We start from the raw sequence: 20,669 nt of genomic DNA, 5'->3' as shown, positions 1-20,669 counted from the left end.
CTGCCATGACACATGTACACAACACACCCACACCACACATGTACACAATCCACAAACACATGTACACACACATACTCCGGGGCATCCTCAGAGGGTCTTTCCATCCCAGAAAGGGGCCTGGGGAGCCTTTCTGGGCAAAGTGGGCGCCTTGCTGGCCTGTGCACTGCGCCTCCACACAAATGCCCCCTGGGACTGCGGCTGCCTGGGCGGGTGTGAGTTAGGACAGAAGCCCCATGAACGCGTCTACCTGTATGACGTTGTATGTCTCTACAGAGCTGTTTGCGATCAACTTCGTCTGCCTCAGTTTACAGGGCTGCTGGTTAACAGTTTTCAGAGCCGGCCACATACACCATCTGCACCTCATTGTGTAAGCACCTCGTACACCCTGGTTCAGGGCTGATGAGAGGGACTGAGTTTCTCAAGCTTGGCGCTATTGTCATGCTGGACTGACCCATTCCTGGCTGTGGGGCTGTCCCAGGCACTGCAGGATGTCAGCGGCACCCTGGCCTCTACACACCCGGTGCCAGGAGTATCCTATAAGCGATGACAACCAAAATGTCTCCAGGCACTGCCAAATGTCCCCTGGGGCCAGTGAGAACCGCTGGCCTAGAATCAGATATTTCTGGAGAGAAGGTGTGAAAATGTCCAGGAGTGAATGGAGTATTTGACAATGAGCATGTGTTACATTTATAATTAAAAACATTGAAGAGCAAAGTGAATGGGGAGGCGTAGGTATTAGTTTTATTCGTGAGTTCTTGCAATTTTTTTTGTGAATCTTTCAGACAGTGAATGAACTGAATGCTTGAGAAAGTGTGTAGCAGCAATAATACTCTAATAATAGTTTACAGGATGACAGTTTCAGTTGGTGCAGCCTGAGCGTCTCAGCCCCTGCACGCACGGGTTAGAGGTGACCTCAGCTGCTCCATGTCTGGGCCAGCCCCACCCTCCCTGCACAACTGCCCTGCCCACTCCACTCCTGGACAGTCTTCTAGCAGGATTTTGCCAGACACTGGGAATTACTACGAATAATAGTTTTCCCCGAGTAGTGCTATAAAATGCTCACTTTTCTTTGTTTTCATGCCTGAGATCCCTCCAGTTTCAGATGGATTTGGGTACAAGACTCTGCCCCTGGATCACCTGAGGTCAGGAGTTTGAGACCAGCTTGGCCAACATGGTGAAACCTTATCTACTAAAAATACAGAAGAATTAGCCGGGTGTGGTGGCAGGTGCCTGTCATCCCAGTTACTTGGGAGGTTGAGGCAGGAGAATTGCTTGAACCCAGGAAGCGGAGGTTGCAGCGAGCCAAGATTGCACCATTGCACCCAGCCTGGGTGATAGAGAGAGACTCTGTCTCAAAAAAGAAAGAAAGAAAAAAAGACTCTGCCCTCATCTTAATTTTTTTGTTGTAGAGACAGGGTCTCACTATGTTGCCCAGGCTGGTCTCAAACTCCTGGGCTCAGTCGATCTTCTCACTTCAGCCTCCCAAAGTGCTGGGATTACAGACATGAGGCTCCGTGCTCAGCAAGACCCTCCATTTAAAAAAATGCAAATACTGGCTGGCCATGGTGGCTTATGCCTGTAATCCCAGCACTTTGGGAGGCTGGGGTAGGAGGACTGATTGAGCCCAGGAGTTTGAGACCAGCCTGACCAACATAGTGAGACCCCGTCTCTACTGAAAATACAAAAATTAGCCGAGCGTGGTGGCAGATGCCTGTAATCCCAGCTACTCAAGAGGCTGAGGCATGAGAATTGCTTGAACCCGGGAGGTGGAGGTTGCAGTGAGCCGAGATTGCGTCACTGCACTCCAGCCTGGGTGACAGAGCGAGACTCCATCTCAAAACAAAAAACAAAAAGCAAAAGAAACAAGCAAATACCTGGTAGGAGGCCCTGAGGGTGGACTCCTCAGTTGCCTAAGCTGCATTGCAGGGATAAGTTCTTCGAGGAAGGGAGGGAGAATGGAATGGTCACTTTAGAGGGGACGATTGATAGGCAGCAGGGCAGGCTGCCACGGACAGTAAAGGCCATGGAGACCTGGAGGAGGGGCTCCAGGAGGCACAGAAAGGGGTTGCTAACTATTAACTGCACTCTAAGATTTTGCTAAAGACTGGCCTGGAGCCCAGGAAAGGGAAGAAGTCATTTGTCTTTTCTCTCCACTACCCTCGTGTGCCCCTCTGCCCTTAGGATGCGGAATTTGGTCAGAGCCGTTCATGTTAGAGCTCAGTAGAATGGCAGCTGAACCCTGGGAGAGCACTGCCTATTCTGAGAAAGGCCTGCAATTGTGTCTTCACGATGCTTTTCCAAGACAGCCAAGGCAGGTATAATTTTCCTCAGCAAGGAAAAGGAGCCTGGGAGGTGTGCGCCGCCTGGCTGGCCACCCGGCTATTGGCAAAAGTGACCGTTGGGCTGCTGGCCCGGCCCCCGCCCGCCGTCCCTGGAGCACTCACGATGCGGTCCGGCGGCGGTGTGCTCCGGATAAAGCACTTGATCTGGCCCTTCTCGCCGTGGAGGGCGTGCTGGGTCTGGGTGCTGGAGATGATGGGAGGTCCTGTTGAGAAACAGCGTCCCATTAGGCACCCGGGAAGGGCACGTCCCTGCTGGCGCCCTCTTGGGTGGGTTCAGAAGTGTATTCATTAATCCAAGCATTCAGCAAACATTTGCCGAAGGCCTGCATGTGCAAGGTAAAGTGCAAGGTGGAGGACTCAGAGATAAATTAGGCATTCGGTCGTAAACCTCTCAAGGGATCATGAACGAATGCTTCTAAGTCAGAATCCCCAGAAGATATAAATAACTGTAATAAAAGGTGGTGAGTGTTAGTACCACAGGAGCGGTGCAGATAAAGTGCTAACCGACTTCAGAGGAGAGAGAATAATTCTATCTGGCGGACGGGGAAAGCTTTAGGGAGGAGGTGGTAAGCCTGGGAGGAGGTGGGGAGGTGTCTGGATGAAGGAAGGCTCCCCCGCCTCAGCCAGCGGCACCCCTGCAAGCCATTCCTCAGATACCCAGTAGAGGGCGCCCTTGCCTAACAAACGGGAGGTCCTCGGCCAGCCGGGCCAAAGGGAAGAAATGGTTGCGGTCCCTCTCCTAAGGGCGGGAATCACCCTGGACGGGTGGAATGCATGCGCTGGCCGTGTTCACAGCCCCGCTCCCACCTGTGTCTCAGGAGGTCCTGCAGTTCGTCACCTTGTCTGCCTCCACGTCCATACCCAGACTGCCCAAGTGAGGCCATGGCTCCCAAACTGACCCCAATATTATGATATCACAGAGTGTGGCACACGTTTATGGGTGTCAGGTTCGGAGAGCGCCTGTCTCATTCACCACATTGCACAGCCAAGAGAGTCCACCTGGTGGAGGGGAGCCTGTTCCCCAGCGCCTCCTGTCCAGTTCCGCCTGTTACCTAACCCAAGTCTTTCCCATGCGACGCCTGCCTGGCGGTGAAAGACAAAAGAAGGAGCAGCTAGTTTAGCCTTGGCTCTGCTGGCTTCCTGGCTGGGCTGGGTGGTTGAAAGATGGGTGTAGGGACGGAAACTGTCATGCTCCCTTTCTAATCCCTGGGGTCACAGTTGGGACTTAGAGGGCAGATACCAGAGGAAAGAGCTGGGAGCAATGCATCTGGAGAACAGGCAGAATTATGCAGGGAACAAAACAAAAATTGCTGCAAACATAATTGCTGTTTATTAGCCACCTTAATTAAAGCAGATTTGCATTTCTATGAGTAGCTCTCAGTCAAAGGAGAAAAGGTACTGTAGACACTCCGGTGACTTCTGTTCAGTTTGAGAAGGCAAAAGGGCTTGGGGCAGCATGAGGTGGGTGTGGGGGACTCTCCAGGGCTTTAGGAATGGGCTGAGCGCTGCCCTCCTTCCTAAAAATCCTTCAGCTCCAACAGGTCTAGGACCCAAAGAGATGAGGAGATTGATGGTTTAGGAACCGGATGGTGCTTTGTTTTATTGCTGGACTAAAAGGTGATGATACTATAAAACCTCTTCTGGTCAGGCGCGGTGGCTCACACCTATAAACCCAGCACTTTGGGAGGCCGAGGTGGGCAGATCACAAGGTCAGGAGTTCGAGACCAGCCTGGCCAATATGGTGAAACCCTGTCTGTACTAAAAATACAAAAATTAGCCGGGCGTGGTGGCGGGCGCCTGTAGTCCCAGCTACTTGGGAGGCTGAGGCAGGAGAATTGCTTGAACCTGGGAGGCGGAGGTTGCAGTGAGCCGAGATCGCGCCACTGCGTTCCAGCCTGGGCGACAGAGCCAGACTCCGTCTCAAAAAAAAAAAAAAAAAAACCCAACACACACACACAAAACCTTTTCCTTGTGCTTCCCAGGAGCTAGGACTTCCCTGAGGGGTTTTCAGGATTCTAAAAGCCATCATCAAATGCATCTGCTTCTTAAAAGAAAACTAAAACCAGAATAAAGGGAAATAGGGTGAGGGTTAGTAAGATTTCTCTCCCCTTCCTGCAGATACCTGATTTGAGCCAAATCGGTTGAGGTCTGTGCCAATTTCTTTCCCAAAGGACTGCTGCGCTGGCCAGCAGTTGTCCAAGGCTGGGATTTGTCACAATAAAAACCTGATTTCATTTGAACGCTTTCATATCACCAGCTCCCTCCAGCCCATGCCCAGGTCCCATCCACTGGGCTTCACCCTCCCTCTGCCTGCTCTGCTGAAGCAGGGACAGACAGTTCCCCTCCTGGCGGGTCTGGTGCGCTCCTCTCTGGGGCCACTGAACTCATCCCCCTGCCTCTAGGTGTGTGAGGCCACCCTAGTCCAGAAATAAACGAGCAGCTTCTTTGCTTCCCTCCAATCCCTTCAGCTTTTCTCTGCCTGGAAGCCTCGGGGAGCTTGCGCTGGCAGGGGGGGAGGCAGAGGAGGGGAGAGAAAGAGACCTAGAGAGTGCAGATTCAACCTTGGTCAGCGCCAGGGCCCGGGTTTCAGTGCCCTCCCCGTCCAAGAGAAATGTCCCTCCAGGTCTGTATTCCCCAAGGGGCATTCTCTCCTCAAGAAATCTCTTTAAATCTCCCTTGGAAATGTCTGAACGTCTAAAGTGACAGCAGATGTCAGCTCCTCCTTTATCCACCTGCTTTTCCCCAGAAACGCCACTGCTCATTTAATGCTCCAGGCTTGGGGGCCCTGGAGTGCGTGAGTGAGTGCGAGGGTCCCGGGCTGGCTGGTCATAGGGCCAGCAGAGCAGAGCCGGCTGCAGGCACGGACAGCCTGACTTCCGAGCGCCCTGGCTGGCGCGGGCTGTGTGGAGGGCCACTGATTTCACTGGGGCCTGGAGCTCTGAGCCGAGTGTCAGACACCTGCGCTGAAAGGAAAAGGCTGCAGCCTGTGTTGCCATGGATATACGGAGGCATGATCAGATGCTGTTATTTTTAGCCCTGCAGTGCCAATTTATTGGTGGCATCCTGGGGACACGCAGGAAAGGCAGGAGGGCTCCGAGTCAGGGCTCTGCCAGGACAGGTGGCTGTGAACGTGCTGGGCTCTGTGTAGACTCAGCCTCCCTCGGGGGCTGCCACGACTCTGGGGTGGGGGGAGAGGAATGGAAATGCAGGGCGGTGTGCGGGGAGCTGGTGAATGCAGACAGCAGAGAGGTATGGCTGAGGAGACACCAAGCTGGTTTTGGTTTTCTAGCGAAGGGGAGAATAGATGAGGCCATCAGCAGGTGGCTTTCTGGGTAGAGGGGAAACTGAAGCCCACTGAGCTAATTTGCAGACCTCAGGAGGGCCCTGCTCTGGGGCCAGGACCCAGATGCCCTGCAAATGTTGGTGGCTCAGTTCCTGCAGGGGCCCAGAGCTTTGGGGTTTTTGATCTGAGTCAGGCTATGGTGGGCAAAGGGGCCTCCCAAAGGGCGGTGGGCATGACAGAGGTGAGGGCGGAGCATTCAGAAACAGCAGAGAAGTCGAACTGGCAGCTTTGCTTTTTGCCTGTGGCCAAAGCACCAGATAGGGCAGGGACGTCTGCATTTGCGTCCTGGTGCCGCAGCCTTCTTGGGTCTGGCCTGAGCCAGGTCCCAGCTTCTCCATGACTGTCTACACGCCATCATCCAGGCCTGGTGTGATGCCCTTGTCTCTACATATTTCATGTAATAGTCACTCATCTACTAACTCCCACCGTGAAAATACTCCCCTGCTGCAATTATTTTTATTGTATATAATAAGACATGCTCCCTGCCCTCAAGGGGGCCCCTGAACACGTGGCCTTGTGGAGATGGTGACAGGGCTCCCCGGCTGGGTGACTCACATGCAACCGGAAGAGGCTGATCAGGAGCTGCAGAGATGCTCTCTTAAATTCTCATGGGGCCAGGAGAGGTGGCTCACACCTATAATCCCAGCCCTTTGGGAGGCCGAGGCAGGTGGCTCACTTGAGGTTAGGAGTTGGAGACCAGCCTGGCCAACAATGGTGAAACCCTGTCTCTACTAAAAATACAAAAATTAGCTGGGCATAGTGGCACGTGCCTGTAGTCCCAGCTACTCAGGAGGGTGAGGTTGCAGTGAGCTGAGATCGTGCCACTGCATTCCAGTCTGGACAACAGAGCGAGATTCCATCTCAAAAAAAAAAAAAAAAAAAATTCTCATGGGCCAAGGCCATGGTGAGTGGATGAAAGAGTAAATACGCTGGTCACCTAGTGACCTCTGATGCTTTTTTTTCCTGGCCAGGATAAAATTCATCACCCACCACTCTTAGGGCTGAGACCCCTTCGAAGGTAACAAACAAGAAGAGAGGTGACTAGAAAACTATCCAGGCCCTTCCTCCCTTGGCCTGGGTCTGACAGGGAATCCAGGAGGTGGACCTAATTGCTGTCTACCCATAGTTGGAGGACAGCAAAGCCCAGAGCCAGTGACAGCTCCTTTGGGGCAATGCCTGGTGCCAAGATACCTGAGGTCCTTCTTCCCTCCCTCAGGCCTGGCTCACCCCAGCGAGGGTCTTACCATTGACGGTCAGGGTCACCTCTCTCTCCCCGGCTCCCACACGGGGCACCACAGCCCGGCACACGTACTTGCCCGCGTCCTCCTGGCGCACGGATTTGAGGGTCAGTGTCTTCTCATTGCTCAGGACCTAGGAGAATTGGCAGGCTCAGACGCCAAGAGCAGGCGGAGGGGTGCGCTCCGTCTCTGGGAACAAGGCAGCTGAGAGGCTGGCCTGGGGTAACTGACGCAGTCTCCTGCATCTCGGTAGGAAGCAAGGTGGGGAGGAAAGAGGCCAAAAGTTTCTTGGCCCAGACAATGCCTGTGGCTGTACAGAGGAGAATCCACCAGCAGAGAGGCCGCCCCGTGTGGCTGCGTATGTTGCACCCCAGGCGCAGCCCTGTGGGCTGGGGGCATGTGGGGGCACATGTGCCGGAGGAGGGGGATGCCTGCCTGGGGACTTCCGGGTTTCCTCCTACAGGAACCTCCCTGCACCTGCGGTGGCTTCTCCTCTCCCAGGCTAGCCATGGGTGACACGATCCTACAGCTGAACTTCTCTGAGGGCCCCTGGACCTGTTTTCAGAGTCATTTTCAGGATCCCTTTGGGATATAGCGTGGAGTGATGAAAACAGGTGGTCTGCGTTTGAATCCCGGCTCCAGCAGTGAACACCTGTGTCTCTTTGGTCAGTTACTTATCTTCTCAGATGCTCCCTTTCTGTCTTTTTATGGGGCCTGGTAGGATAATGCAGTGTCTGCTATATAACCGGCCACACAAAGGTTGCTTTCCTTCTGGTCCCCCTGCTTCCCTACCCAAGGCCCTCCCTGTTCCTTCCTATGTGAGGACACCTGACAATCTCTCATGCACTGAAGAATACATACGTCTTAAAAGAGGAACACAAAGGCTGGGCATGGTGGCTCATGCCTGTAATCCCAGCACTTTGGGAGGCCGAGGTGGGCGGATCACCTGAGGTTGGGAGTTTGAGACCAGCGTGACCAACATGCAGAAACCCTGTCTCTACTAAAAATACAAAATTAGCTGGGCGTGGTGGCACATGCCCATAGTCCCAGCTACTCGGGAGGCTGAGGCAGGAGAATCTCTTGAACCCGGTAGGTGGAGGTTGTGGTGAGCCAGGATCACACCATTGCACTCCAGCCTGGGCAACAACAGCAAAACTCCATCTCAAAAAAAAAAAAAAAAAAAAAAAAAAGCAAGACAAGAAAGTGAAGCCCAAGTCCAAGGCTAAAGGGTGGCTTTATTTGGGGGAAGATTAAAAGGCTTGCTTTCTTTCTTCTTTCTTTCTTTCTTTCTTTCTTTCTTTCTTTCTTTCTTTCTTTCTTTCTTCTTTCTTTCTTTCTTTCTTTCTTTCTTTTCTTTCTTTCTTTCTTTCTTTCTTTCTTTCTTTCTTTTTCTTTCTTTTCTTTCTTTCTTTCTTCCTTTCTTCCTTTCTTTCCTTTTTCTTTCCTTCCTTTCCTTCTTTTTTTTTTTTCCAAGGTCTTGCTATGTTGCCCAGGCTGGACTTCAACTCTTGAGCTCATGTGATCCTCCCACCTCAGCCTCCTGAGTAGCTGGGACTACAGGTGTGTACCACTGTGCCCGCTTGAAAAGCCTTTCTAGTGCCTTCCCTCCCAGCACATTGGTGACCGCCTGCTTTTCTTATAAGGTTTAGGACAGGGCAAGACTGCAATGGCTGAATGTGCTCAGGGTGAGACAGGCACATGAGGGTGCCTGGGTTCCCCCTCCTCTTTCTGGGATCTTTCTCCCTGTGGCTTACACTGGAGGCTGACTCCCCCAATCTAACAGTGAGAGGGGCCTGGGCAGCAGTTCCTTCTTGCTCCACTGTCCCCCACCCCCTGCTAGGGGTACCCCGAGGTCTGAGCTGCAGACTCACCACTCCGGAGCCCCGCTTCATCCAGACGATGGTCAGGGATGGGTTGCCGGTCCAGGCGCAGCTGAAGATGGCATCAGAGCCCAGATCCACGAGCAAGGATTGGGGTTCTGTGGTCATCCGGGGCCCAACTGCGATGTGAGGAAGAAGGAGACAGGTTCAGGTGGGTGGGGAGCTCTGGGATCCTCCTTGCTGCTGCCTCCTTTTCCCCCCAGACCTTGACTGGGGGAAGGGAGGCAGTGGGATACTTGTGCCACCTCATTCACTTCCATTTTAGTCCTATGCCCGGGCAGGGTCTGGGGGCTGGGAGTGGGACTCAGGAAGTCAGGAGGAGACCCCTCTCCCCGAGGCTTCGCCTCTCTTGGGCCCATGGAGGTGGTCGGCAGCCTGGGAAGAAGGTGCTGGGGACCAGGTTCTGCCTGGATCTGCCCCCAGGGCTCTCATCCCCTTCCCTCTATCTGGATCACGCCCGGTGCCAGAAAGTTGTGGAAGCCCCTCCATCCCAGCGGCGGGCAGGGGCCCTCCTCCTTCCCTGGAAATCTGAGCCCTTGAGGTCTTCATGCCTCTGCCTTCAAGGTAGCTCCCATCTCCTCCAGCCTCAGCCTTCATGACCTGGAATCGAGTGACTGGTGCACCTCTGGGGTGGGATGGGGGCTCTGAGATGCAGGGTGATGGAGGCAGGGCTCTCGTGACCCGCGCCTCCTCCCCCAGGGTTTCCCACCCGGTGCTCTCAGGCCACCCTCCTATTCCAGCCGTTCCAGCCTCCGTGTCACCCCCACTTCAGTAGAGCAGCCCTGGGTTCCACTTCCGACCCCTCTCCTAAGCATTAAAGAGCTGAATGCAGGCTCCTCTCCACCTTCCCCAGCATGTCTGGAGCCTCCTGTAGACCAAGCTTGGTCTACACAGTGGGGACCGTGGGGGGATTCCAGGCCCAGGGTCCGACCGTGGCCAGGCAGGCCTCAGAGAGCTCCTTCCAGGGAGCAGACAGAGCCTGAAGCCTGGTGCCAGGAGACTGGGATTAGTCCCCTGATGTAAAAAGGGAGTAACAGCACTTTCTTTGGAGGCTTCAAGGGAGAGGTGGAGGGTCAGATTTTTTAAAGTTTGTAAAAGCAAGTTTAAAACTGTAAGGGGCAGTGTATGTGCTAAGGATGCTTGTTTTGAACACATCCAGCCAGCTAGTCCATGGCAATGGGCTCCCTTGCTGTGGGTCCCTGCCGGACTTCCAGTGAAAAAGAGGGGATGAGCCGGGTGCGGTGGCTCATGCCTGTAATCCCAGCACTTTGGGAGGCCGAGGCGGGTAGATCACGAGGTCAGGAGATCGAGACCATCCTGGCCAACATGGTGAAACTGTCTCTACTAAAAATAAGAAAATTATCTGGGCATGGTGGCAAGTGCCTGTAGTCCCAGCTACAGCTACTCGGGAGGCTGAGGCAGGAGAATCTCTTGAACCAGCGAGTCGGAGGTTGCAGTGAGCAGAGATCTCACCACTGCACTGCAGCCTGGCGGCAGAGTGAGACTGTCTCAAAAAAAAAAAAAAAGAAAGAAAAAGAAAAAGAAGATACGTCCATGAGTCCCCTCAGTGGAAGGCAGTGGAATGTGTGGATGGGCAACGGATTTGGTCATTGCCCGGGTTCAGTTCTCATTCGGCCACCTACTGTGTGACCTCAGACCTCCATCCCCTCATTCAGATGATGAGAATAGTAATATCTATCCATGATGGCCTGCGTGCTTGTGTCCCCTGTCAACCCTGCACTTCATAAGTTGAAATCCTCGCCCCTGTGGGATGATAGTAGGAGGAGGAGCTTTGCAGGACTTTGCAGGAGTGGGGGGTTAGATCATGAGAGTGGAGCCCTCATGATGAGATTAGTGCCCTTGGAATAAAGGCCCCAAGAGCTTGCTTCTCTCTTTCTCTCTGCCATGGGATGCCACAGCAAGAAGGCAGCTGCCTGCAAGCCAGGAAGAGAGTCCCCACCAGAACCCACCATGATGGCACCCTGATTTCAGCCATTGAAGCCACCGAGTCTATGGTAACGTGTCATAGCAGCCCCAGCCAAGACCCTGACTCATGGGGTCATGATGGGGATCGAAATAAACATGAAACATCGCACAAAGCAACTTTTTGTCGAGTGCAAAGCATCCTACGCTCATGACACATGAAGCTTGTGTTGTGTGCAATGAACCTAGCCCTGGTTTCTCCAGCTCTAAGCAGAAGCCAGCAGATGCCTGCTCGCCTGGGGAAGCCTGCACCACTGCACTCACAGTAGACGTCAACCGTGCGGCTGAGGTTGGTGCTGCCCAGGGCGTTGGTCACCTCGCAGGAGACGGGCTCTGAGAAGTACGTGTAGTCCACTGTGGTTCTGTACACCTCTCCAGATGCCTCCTTGATGATCTGGCCCCGCTTGGCCCACCTGCAACAAAGGCCAGGGCCTGATGTGGGCCTTGACTGGCAAGGCCAACCCTCTGGGAGCTGGACGCATCCATCCCATGGAAAAATGAGGCCTGGGTTGGGTGGCAAGTGGGGAGTCCTCTGGGGTCCGTCAAGGGGAATCTTCACAGAGGGGCTACTTCAAGGGCTCAGAAAGAGTTGGTTTTGCTCCCACCCAGGTGGTTGTGAAGGCAGTGGGCTTTGGTTTGTGGTCACCAGGCAGTCAGTGGCACTCAACAAGTGGGTTATTCTGGAGGGGGTGAGTTGATTACTCGGCTGGTGAGCCCATCTGCTGGCTAGACGATGGAAAATCCAACTGTCGGTGGGCAGACAGCTCGCTGTCCTGCTCTGAGCTGGATCATGGGCCCCTTTGGAAAAGAAGGAGGCCAAATCCACGACCTCAGAGGCCAGGGTCAAACGGAGCATGCCCATACATGCATGCTCATACGTGTGCACGAGCACACACACACACACACACACACACACACACTGACAAGGCGAGAAGCTGTAGGAGAGGTATGCTGTAGGGGCTCCATCTCCTGTCCAAACAGTGGACTACTAATACCCATCAGGAGGAGTGGTGTGAGTGAGTAGCCCTGGCTGTCCCTCTCTTTCCTCTCGACCAGCTCTCAGCTCTCCTGTCCTGTTCTGCCTCCTGCCTCCATGGGGCTCTGCATGGTGTCTCCTCGCTCCAGAAAGTCTTCCTAGTTTCCCTGGATGGCACTTGCTCTTCTTCCTGCCCGGCCTCTGCCCTTGCAGCCTGGCTTTGCTCCTCTGAGGCAATGGCTCCATCAGCACTGGCTTGGTGAGAGGATGTGAGTCGGAAGGCTCTTTTATCGGCCAATCGGTACCACACAATAGGGGAGGACAGGAGGCCTCTGGCTTGCTTTGGATCTAGCTCTGGGGCAGTGACCCCTGTGTTAGACCAGTGACCCAGCAGCCTGCTGTGTGCAGAAAGCAACAGAGCCTCACAGGGGTGCATGTGTATACACGTATATGTGTGTGCATGTGTGTGTTCATGTGAATGTGTGCATGTATGTGTGCACGTGTGCATATGAATGTGCATGTGTGAGTGTGCCTGTGTGTGCATGTGTGAACATGTGTGTCTATGTGCACATGTGTGCGTGTCTATGTGCATGTGTGAGCATGTGCATGTATGTGTGCATGTTTCCATGTGCATGTGTGCATGTGCATGTGTGTGCATGTGTGAGTGTGCATGTGTGTGTGCACATGTCCATGTGCATCTATGCATGTGTGAGCATGGGCATGTGTGAGCATGTGCATGTGTGCATGTGTATGTGCATGTGTGTGCGTGTGTGCATGTGTGTGCATGTGCATGTGAGTGTGTGCATGTGTGAATGTGGGCATGTGTGAGTGTGTGCATGTGTGAATGTGGTCATGTGTGAGTGTGTGCCTGTGTGGGTGTATGCACGTGTGAGAGTGTGCATGTGTGTGTGCATATGTGGGTGTGTGTATGCATGTGTACATGTGTAAGCATGTGTGCATGTGCATGTGTGTGTATGTGTGTCCATGTGCATGTGTGCATGTGTGAGTGTGTGCATGCGTGAGTGTGTGCATTAGTGAGCGTGTCCATTTGTGTGTGCATGTGTGTGCATATGTGAGTGTGACTGTGTGTGTGCATATGTGCATGTGTGTGTGTCCATTTGTGAGTGTGTGCATTGTGTGTGCATGTGTGTGTGCATATGTGAGTATGACCGTGTGTGTGCATGTGTGAGCGTGTGCATGTGTGCATGTGTGAGTGCGATCGTGTGCATGTGTGTGTGCATGTGTGCATGTGTGTGTCCATGTACATGTGTGCATGTGTGGGCGTGTGCATGTGTGAGCGTGTGCATATGTGCATGTGTGTGCATGCGTGAGCGTGTGCATATGTGCGTGTGTGTGCATGCGTGAGCGTGTGCATATGTGTGCGCGTGTGCATGCGTGAGCATGTGCATATGTGCGTGTGTGCATGTGTGAGCGTGTGCATGTGTGAGCATGTGCATGTGCATATGCATGTGAAGTTGGGGGCTTCCTTACGGATCTCCAGGGAGAGAGAGTTCTCCGTTTCCCCTGGTTTGATCCTATTTTGAACAACATTCTTTTTTTGAAGCCACGGAACTTCTCTTCAGGCTCTTACAGTTGAAGTGTCGATGGGGAGTTTGTCTTTCTAGAGCTGCAGAGGCTCATTGCCTCCAGAAGCGTCACCCCGCAGCCACTGCTCCCTGGAACTGCAGTGTCTCTGCTCCCCTGCTTTGCCTCCCCTTTCTCTTATTCCTGGAGGCTTTCCTGGCACCACAGACGCTGTCTCCTGCCCTTCCCTCCATTAGCTTCTTGCCTCCGTCTGACCCATCCAGCCCCGAGAGACGACTGTTTCTTGGCATCAGACAGAACACCTAGGCTGGCACCAAGCAGTTGTTATTGCAAATTAATATTGGGCAATTATTAAGAACACAATTAATAATAACAATGTAGTTTAACAACAGAGCAAACCATAGCTCCCTTAGAGCTTAAGGAGCTTCCCGACAAACCATTATGAGTTATTCATGTGTTGTTTCAATCTCTAACTTTGATTTAATGACCAGACTTCTTAAGAGTCAGGCCGGCCCCTGCCTGCGGCAAATGAATTCAGTTCCAGGCACAGCTGGGGAAGTGTGTCCAGCCCCGCAGTTCCTTTTACCCTGCTGAGGCGAGGGGGCCAGGTGGTGGACGCAGCGGGAGGCCAGGCGGGCAGCTGGCTGGGCTGGGAGGGCAGGGAGCCCTGACTGCTCACAGCTGTGGGTGCCGGTCTGGGGCTGGAGGGGTTGGGCCCAGGTGATTGGGCCAAGCATGCGTCTTCCTCAGGGCTTCCTGGAGAAGCTCTCGCCTCTCCTCTCCTTCCAGGGCCCCTCACCAGGAGCATCACAGAGGGTGGAAGCCCCACCTGCTTAGCCCCAAGTAATCAGCAGAACTGCTGCTGGCTCAGGGCGCCAAGGTTCCCTGCCCTCCCTGTCCTCTCCTCTTATGGTGAGGGAGCTGGAGAAGGAAGAGGACGGGGGCCACTGTCGCGGCTGAGTGCGCAGGAGCCCAAGCCAGGTCTTTTGGGGAGGTGCTTCTGGACCCGACAGAGCCTCCAGCTCACATCTCGCCCAGCCAGTCTGTCTTCCCCTCCTGCGCTGAAAAACCCTCTGAGAGGTCCCTGCCAAAAGCACAGACACTCAAACCACTGCATCCACGCAGCTGGCCAAGGATCCAGGCCAAGAGCTAAAGAGTGAGTCCCGCCCTACCCTCTTCGCGCCTCTTCTGATTTTGGTGCAGTTTCTTCTTCCCTGTCATTCCTCTTCGTCTCCTCCCCTCTCCCCCCCCTCCCCCCCCCTCCCCCGGCTCACTGTTGCTTCCCCACCTCTCCCAGCCCCTCTGAAAGTGGAGTCAGCTTAAGCCTCTCCCAATCAATGTCTAATTTGGTCTGAACAAATGTAAAAGGATTAATTATTTATATCACAGAATCAGGGGGCCTGGCGTGTCACAGCCGCCAGGTTGTCCTCAAATAGACCAAGGTTTCATCTCGGGTGGGGGGGCCACATCCCGCTATCTGCTGGGGAACACTGAGAGACTCTCAGAGGAAAGCGCCCCAAAGCACCTTGGGCTCCTGGTCCCTAGGAGCATCTGCAGTGACACCCCCATGCCACCCAGGCCTCCTTTCCAGGCACTGGGATGGAGGAGGGCGTTATCTCTAGTTTCAGAGATGACAGCCTCTTAGAGCAGGGAGGAAGCTATCAAGATGAATGAAAGTAAAGAAACAAAGTTTCCTGTAATCTTGTCAGTTAGGAAAAATCAATGTACTTATGTGATGAGATTTGCTTAGGGCTTTTCTTCTTGGATCCCAACATTGCGTCTGAACACCCGGCTGCTTGGTGAGACCTTGCTGGAGTGAAGGGGCTGAGCGAGTGTGGGTGGGTGCAGGCGCCCACCACCTCCCCTCTCCGTGGTCCCTCCGCCTCCTCCCTTCCCAGGCCACTCTGGTTCTCTGGCATTAACCTGGGGGCTGGAAGGGCTCCCTGAAAGCCTCTGGAGTCCTGGAGGCAGATGACCCCTCAGTGAGGTGTTTTCAGGGCGCTTCACTAATCAGAAGGCCATGAGGGAAGGTGACCAGGAAGAACTAGTGAGTCTCTGCAGGGCACCCTGCCCTCCCTGCCCCTCCCAGCTCCTGCTGGGTATAGAAGGGGCTGGCTGTGATACTGTGAGCTCCAGGGGAGTATGAAAGGGAGGACCCACAGGCCACCTGTAGCCCAGGGAAGCCTACATGTTATCTGCTTGTTCATTAACTTTTCAGCTTGCAAAAAACAAACTTTGGAATTATACAAAAGTTGCAAGAATAGTCCCATAAACTGCCACCCTCCCATCGCCCAGATTCGCCAGTTGTTAACATTTTCTCATACGTGCCTTGCGGTGACCTCTCCTCTCCTCCCACCTTCGCCTCCTTCCCATTATTGCGGTTCTGCTTTTTTGAGGTTGGTGACCCTGGGAATCAGGCCCAGCACTTGGTTTCCTGGGTGTTTGCTGTCCGGGTCAGTAGGCAGGTGTGGGTGGGGGAGGCAGGCCTGGGGGTGGAGGGGTCAGGTCCCAGGGCGTGCAGCCCTGCTGTCTGCCCAGCCTACCCATCACTAGGACCCCGGGTGACCAGAGCCTGGCAGTGAGAAGAAATGAAAGTCGAAAGTTGTGTGTCCTGGTCTCTGGGGTGCCTAACAGGCATTCTAAGGGCGGCTGTGAGGGTGAATGGGGTGCTTGCGGGGTGGTCTGTGGGTGTGAAGGGCTGCCCTGGGAAACTAGCATGACAGGTATTTTCTAGGCATGTTGTACCTGGTGTTTAGGGACCAGGAGCAGAGACCTGGGAGCAGACAGAGGAGAGAAGCTGAATTTGTACGGAGAAACCCAGGCCTGGCAGGTGCAGCATGGAAGCCCAGGGCCAGGGAGTCTCATCGGGTGCCTCTCCTGTATCTTCAGTGGCTTCTGAATAGATGCCAGACCACAGCCAAACCAGACTTGCCCCCTGGACCTGGCTGGACCCACGTGATTCCGGGGAGCCTGGAGTCCTCGGCTCAGAAGGGACTCTGGAGGTCATCTGATCTTTCTTCTGACTCCAGTCAAGCGAATGGTTAAATTGGACAGGACAGATAGGTTTCATCCTATTTAAAAATATTCTTGGGGATAGGGACTCTGTGCTCTGCCTGGGTTTCTGACTCCATTGCTGCTTAATTATGCACTCTGCAGGGAGCACCTCCTCATGTCCAACCTGAATCCCTGGCTGTCCCTGTGGCCCATTTCCTTCCATTCTGCCCGTGGGGGCCACACTGGCTCTTGTCTTCCCTGTTCTCCACTCCCCCAGGCCGGCTTATTTCCTAGGCTGGGACCATTAGCATCCTTGGCCTTTGCAGATGCTGCAGCTTAATGGCCGAGATCAATGGCAGAGGTGACACCTGGGCTCCACCACCAAGCCTATTCTGGTGGAAAGAGACCAGGCTGAGTCAGGGCCATGGCAAGGTCCACGTGGCACCCAAAAGGAGGTGAGTCTGACCTTGAGTGCCTCCAAGGTCACTTAGTCTCCTAGAGTCTTGTGCAGTGACAGTGTCCAGGCAGAAAGGCGCCCAGAGGAGCAGCCCTGTGTGTTTATTAGATCAGTCAGACACATCTAAGGAGCATCTGGTTTATGCCATGTGCTGTGCTACATGCTGAGAGCCATCAGTCACTAAATTGCAGTTCCTGCCTTCAAGAAGCTCTGTCACAAGGCAGAAACAAGTAAAACAAAAACAGTGATGCTTTGGCTGGGCATGGTGGCTCATGCCTGTAATCCCAGCACTTTGGGAGGCTGAGGCAGGTGGATCACGAGGTCAGGAGATTGAGACCATCCTGGCTAACACGGTGAAACCCTGTCTCTACTAAAAATACAAAAAAAAAAAAAAAAAAAATTAGCTGGGCATGGTGGTGGGTGCCTGTATTCCCAGCTACTTGGGAGGCTGAGGCAGGAGAATGGTGTGAACCCGGGAGGCAGAGCTTGCAGTGAGCTGAGATCACGCCACTGCACTCCCGCCTGGGCGACAGAGCGAGACTCTGTCTCAAAACAAACAAACAAACAAACAAACCAAACAGCGGTGCTTTTATCTGTGTTGTGAGCAAGAGACACACAGGGGCCATGAGTGTGTGTGATCCCGGATGCTCACTGGACCAGGCCGGGGCCCAGACATCCTGACCTACCCAGGTGAACCAGTTTAATGGGCACAAGCCTAGAATGGAGGTTCTGATCTTGCTGCTTCTCCTGGTTGTTCTGTTTTTTTTTTTTTTTTTTTTTTCCTGAGCCTCTTCCCCATGTTCGGAGTGTGGGATAAACAGGCTATTCAAGCAGAAGGTGTGAGTCCTGCTTTCTCCAGTGGAAGAGGGCATGTGCATGCGCAGAGGAGAGGAAGGGTCCACATGGCCAGCAGGCAGGCGGGTGCAAGGGGAAGGGAAGAAGGCTGCTGGACATGCGATGTGGACCAGGCACACACCGCGGCCATGCTGAGGACCCTAAGTGACATCCCACGTGAGAGGCACGGGGGTGGGGGCCAGTGGCCAGGCCGGGCCCCCTCAGCAGTGACTCTCACCTGTACTGGGTGACAGCTGGATTGGCCTTTGCAGAGCAGTGGAAAGTGACGACGTTGTCCTCCAGCACTGGCTGTGGCTCCACCGAGAGGTTGACCAGTGGGGGGTCTGCAGGGAGAGAAGAGTCACTTGTAGACCAGAGAAAGAACGGGGGCAGGGAGATCCTGGGTGACATGGAGGATAGAGCCAGAGACCCCACCACCCAGGGACCCTCAGAGCAGGCACCGCCCTGGTGGTCTCCAGGAGGTTGGGGGCCCATGGGAGATGCCTGCTTCAGACAGTCCTGTAGGTGGGAACAAGAGCTCGCGTTGGACTCGGGGCCTGGCGTGGGCATGAACCCCGAGCCAGGAAGCCTCAGGCTTGGGCCCAGGGGTTTCCCATCCTCCGACTTTTGGGCGGAACGAAATACTCCAGGAAGGACAGGTGGGAAGAGGGGTGCAGGGCAGAGAGGGGCACGTGGACACTCAGCCTCACTTCAGTGCAGACTGTCTTTGAAATGTCTGTTTATTATCTCTTTTCCGTAAAGGTTCTGAGGCATTTGTTAACTTGAAAGCGGCATTTACACCCTTTCATCAGCCTAATCATCTCCACTCAGTCCTGGCTGGTGGCGCAGGGCCTCAGCTCCCCAGGCTGGGGCTCGCTTTCTCATTTGACATGATAAGAAGCCAGGCTCTGAAGTGCTAAGTGGTGGGAGGGGGAGGAGACAGAAAGTTAGGGAGAGAAAGAGTCAGGGAGACAAGAACCAGAGACACAGAGACACACAGAAGGGACCGGAGGCCGACAGCGAGACATGTACACAGAAGAGAGGCATGGAGACCATAGAGGAAGAGAGATTGTGTGTGTGTGTGTGTATGTGTATGTATGTGTGTGTATATGTATGTGTATGTATGTGTGTATATGTATGTGTGTGTATGTGTGTATGCATGTGTGTGTATGTGTATGCATGTGTGTATGTGTGTATGTGTGTGTGTATGTGTGTGTATCTGTGTATGCGTGTATCTGTGTCTATATGTGTGTACGTGTGTATGTTTGTATGCATATATGTGTGTGTCTGTGTGTGTCTGTGTGTGTATATGTGTGTATGCATGTGTGTATGTGTGCATGTGTGTATGTATGTGTGTTTGTGTGTGTGTATGTGTCTATGCGTGTGTACATGTGTATGTGTGTATGCATGTGTATATGTATGTGTATGCGTGTGTGTATGCGTGTGTGTCTATATGTGTATGTGTATGTGTGTATGTGTGTATGCGTGTATGCGTATGTATGCGTGTGTCTGTGTGTATGTGTATATGTGTGTATGCCTGTGTGTATGTGTGTATGTGCATGTGTATGTGTGTATGCATGTGTGTATGCGTGTCTATGCATGTGTGTATGTGTGTATGCGTGTGTATATGTGTTTATGCTTGTGTGTGTATGCATGCGTGTGTGTATGTGTGTGTATGTGTGTGTGTAGAGAGAGAGAGAGACAAAGATGAGGAAGTGACAGGGACAGGGAGAGACATGGGCAGACAGACAGAAAGACACACACATAGAAATGGAGAAGTGCAGAGAAAGGGTGAGAAAAAGAGACAGAAATCTAGGGAAGCAGAGGGCAGAGTGATGGAGAGACGGAGAGACTGACCTGTGTGCAGAGACTGTGAATCAAACAAGGATTTCAGACCAAAAGCAGAAAAGGCCACTGAGACCCAGTGCATAGGGCTCTACAATGACAGGGTGTTAGCAACGAGGAAAAGAGATACCAAGGAGGAGCAGACGCTGCAGGATGGAAAGATGGAAACAACCCGAGGGGGCTGCAGGAGACAGACAGAGAGGTGGGAAGGGCTTCCATCAGCCTGGCCCTGCCAAGCTCAGGGGCAGCTGGCTCTGGATCCTCTCCAGAGGCTGGTGTCACCCCCGCTGCTGGGCTCCCGGTGGCCCCCAGGCCTCCGCACCCCTGAGGCATCCACACGCTGAGGGATGGGGGATAACGAGCCAGTTCCCATCCTTTTTCCCTGTCGTGGCCCAGAGGTCTGGCTGAGTTGAGTGGGCAGCCAGGGACCTCGTCTCCATGGACAGGCTGGGCCCTGGTCTGCGTCTTCTGGGTCAGTCCCCACCAACAAGCAGAGCAAATTGCTGGAAAGTCACGAGGACTTCTAGGGGCCCAGCCCATTTCCAGAAAAAGAAGTAAAGAAGCCAGTTTCTCAGAGGCAATGAGGAAAAATGCTGGTCTCTCTTGGTCCCCATGGGGGCACCACAAAGGGAGCAAGGCCCCAGCTGGCCCAGTTGGTCTGGGCTCTGGTTGGGACTATGGTGGGGTCCTGAGACTGTCAGAGAGTCATACACTCAGCCTCTCAGCTGCAGACCGAGCCGGCCTTACCCTGGAGTTGGGATCACGTAACTGCTCAGCTGCCCTCTTCCTGCTGGTGCCCAAGAGGACCCTGCCTCCCCACCTAGTGCCAGGCACAGGAGCTGGCCCCAGGGGCTGTGCTGGTATCTGCAGGCACTGGGGAGAGAACTCTGTTTTCTGAGTAGCAGGTGGCTGACTGTGTCGGGGAGCCTGTTCTCCCACATTTTCCCTAGTTCCAGATGGGGGACCACAAATCCAGGAAACCTCTGCTCCTGGTGCAGCTGGCCTGCCTGCCAGCCTTTCGTGGGGAATTACAAGGGAAGTGCCCTCACTTGTGATCTCAATCCCAGTTGTAAGGCATAATTCAAGTGGTCACAAAGATGGGGTGACAAGGAATAGCCACGAGAACTCTCCTCCCACCCCCAGAACCCTGCGGCCTCTCCTCGAAGCTGCACCCTAGCTTCCAGGGCAAGGCTGAATCAGGACACCCAGCCCTCTTTCCAAGCAGGGCTGGC

At 53.9% G+C, this 20,669-nt stretch overlaps 1 protein-coding gene across 5 annotated transcripts in view; it reads right to left on the bottom strand.

Moving 5' to 3' along the window:
• Positions 1-20,669, bottom strand: part of KIRREL3 (kirre like nephrin family adhesion molecule 3) — a 581,266-nt gene that overhangs the window by 14,414 nt on the left and 546,183 nt on the right. For all 5 annotated transcript variants that reach the window (XM_030828765.1, XM_030828762.1, XM_030828766.1 and 2 more), the window contains 5 exons: positions 17,831-17,936; positions 11,051-11,199; positions 8,795-8,922; positions 6,930-7,056; positions 2,445-2,545 (listed from right to left, as the gene is read on the bottom strand). In XM_030828765.1, the coding sequence (XP_030684625.1) occupies positions 2,445-2,545; positions 6,930-7,056; positions 8,795-8,922; positions 11,051-11,199; positions 17,831-17,936 (611 nt within the window). The remainder of the gene's footprint in view (positions 1-2,444; positions 2,546-6,929; positions 7,057-8,794; positions 8,923-11,050; positions 11,200-17,830; positions 17,937-20,669) is intronic.

Source organism: Nomascus leucogenys, chromosome 15 (genome assembly GCF_006542625.1).
Source record: "Nomascus leucogenys isolate Asia chromosome 15, Asia_NLE_v1, whole genome shotgun sequence".
Lineage (NCBI taxonomy): Eukaryota > Metazoa > Chordata > Mammalia > Primates > Hylobatidae > Nomascus > Nomascus leucogenys.
This window is presented reverse-complemented; position numbering and strand designations above follow the sequence as displayed.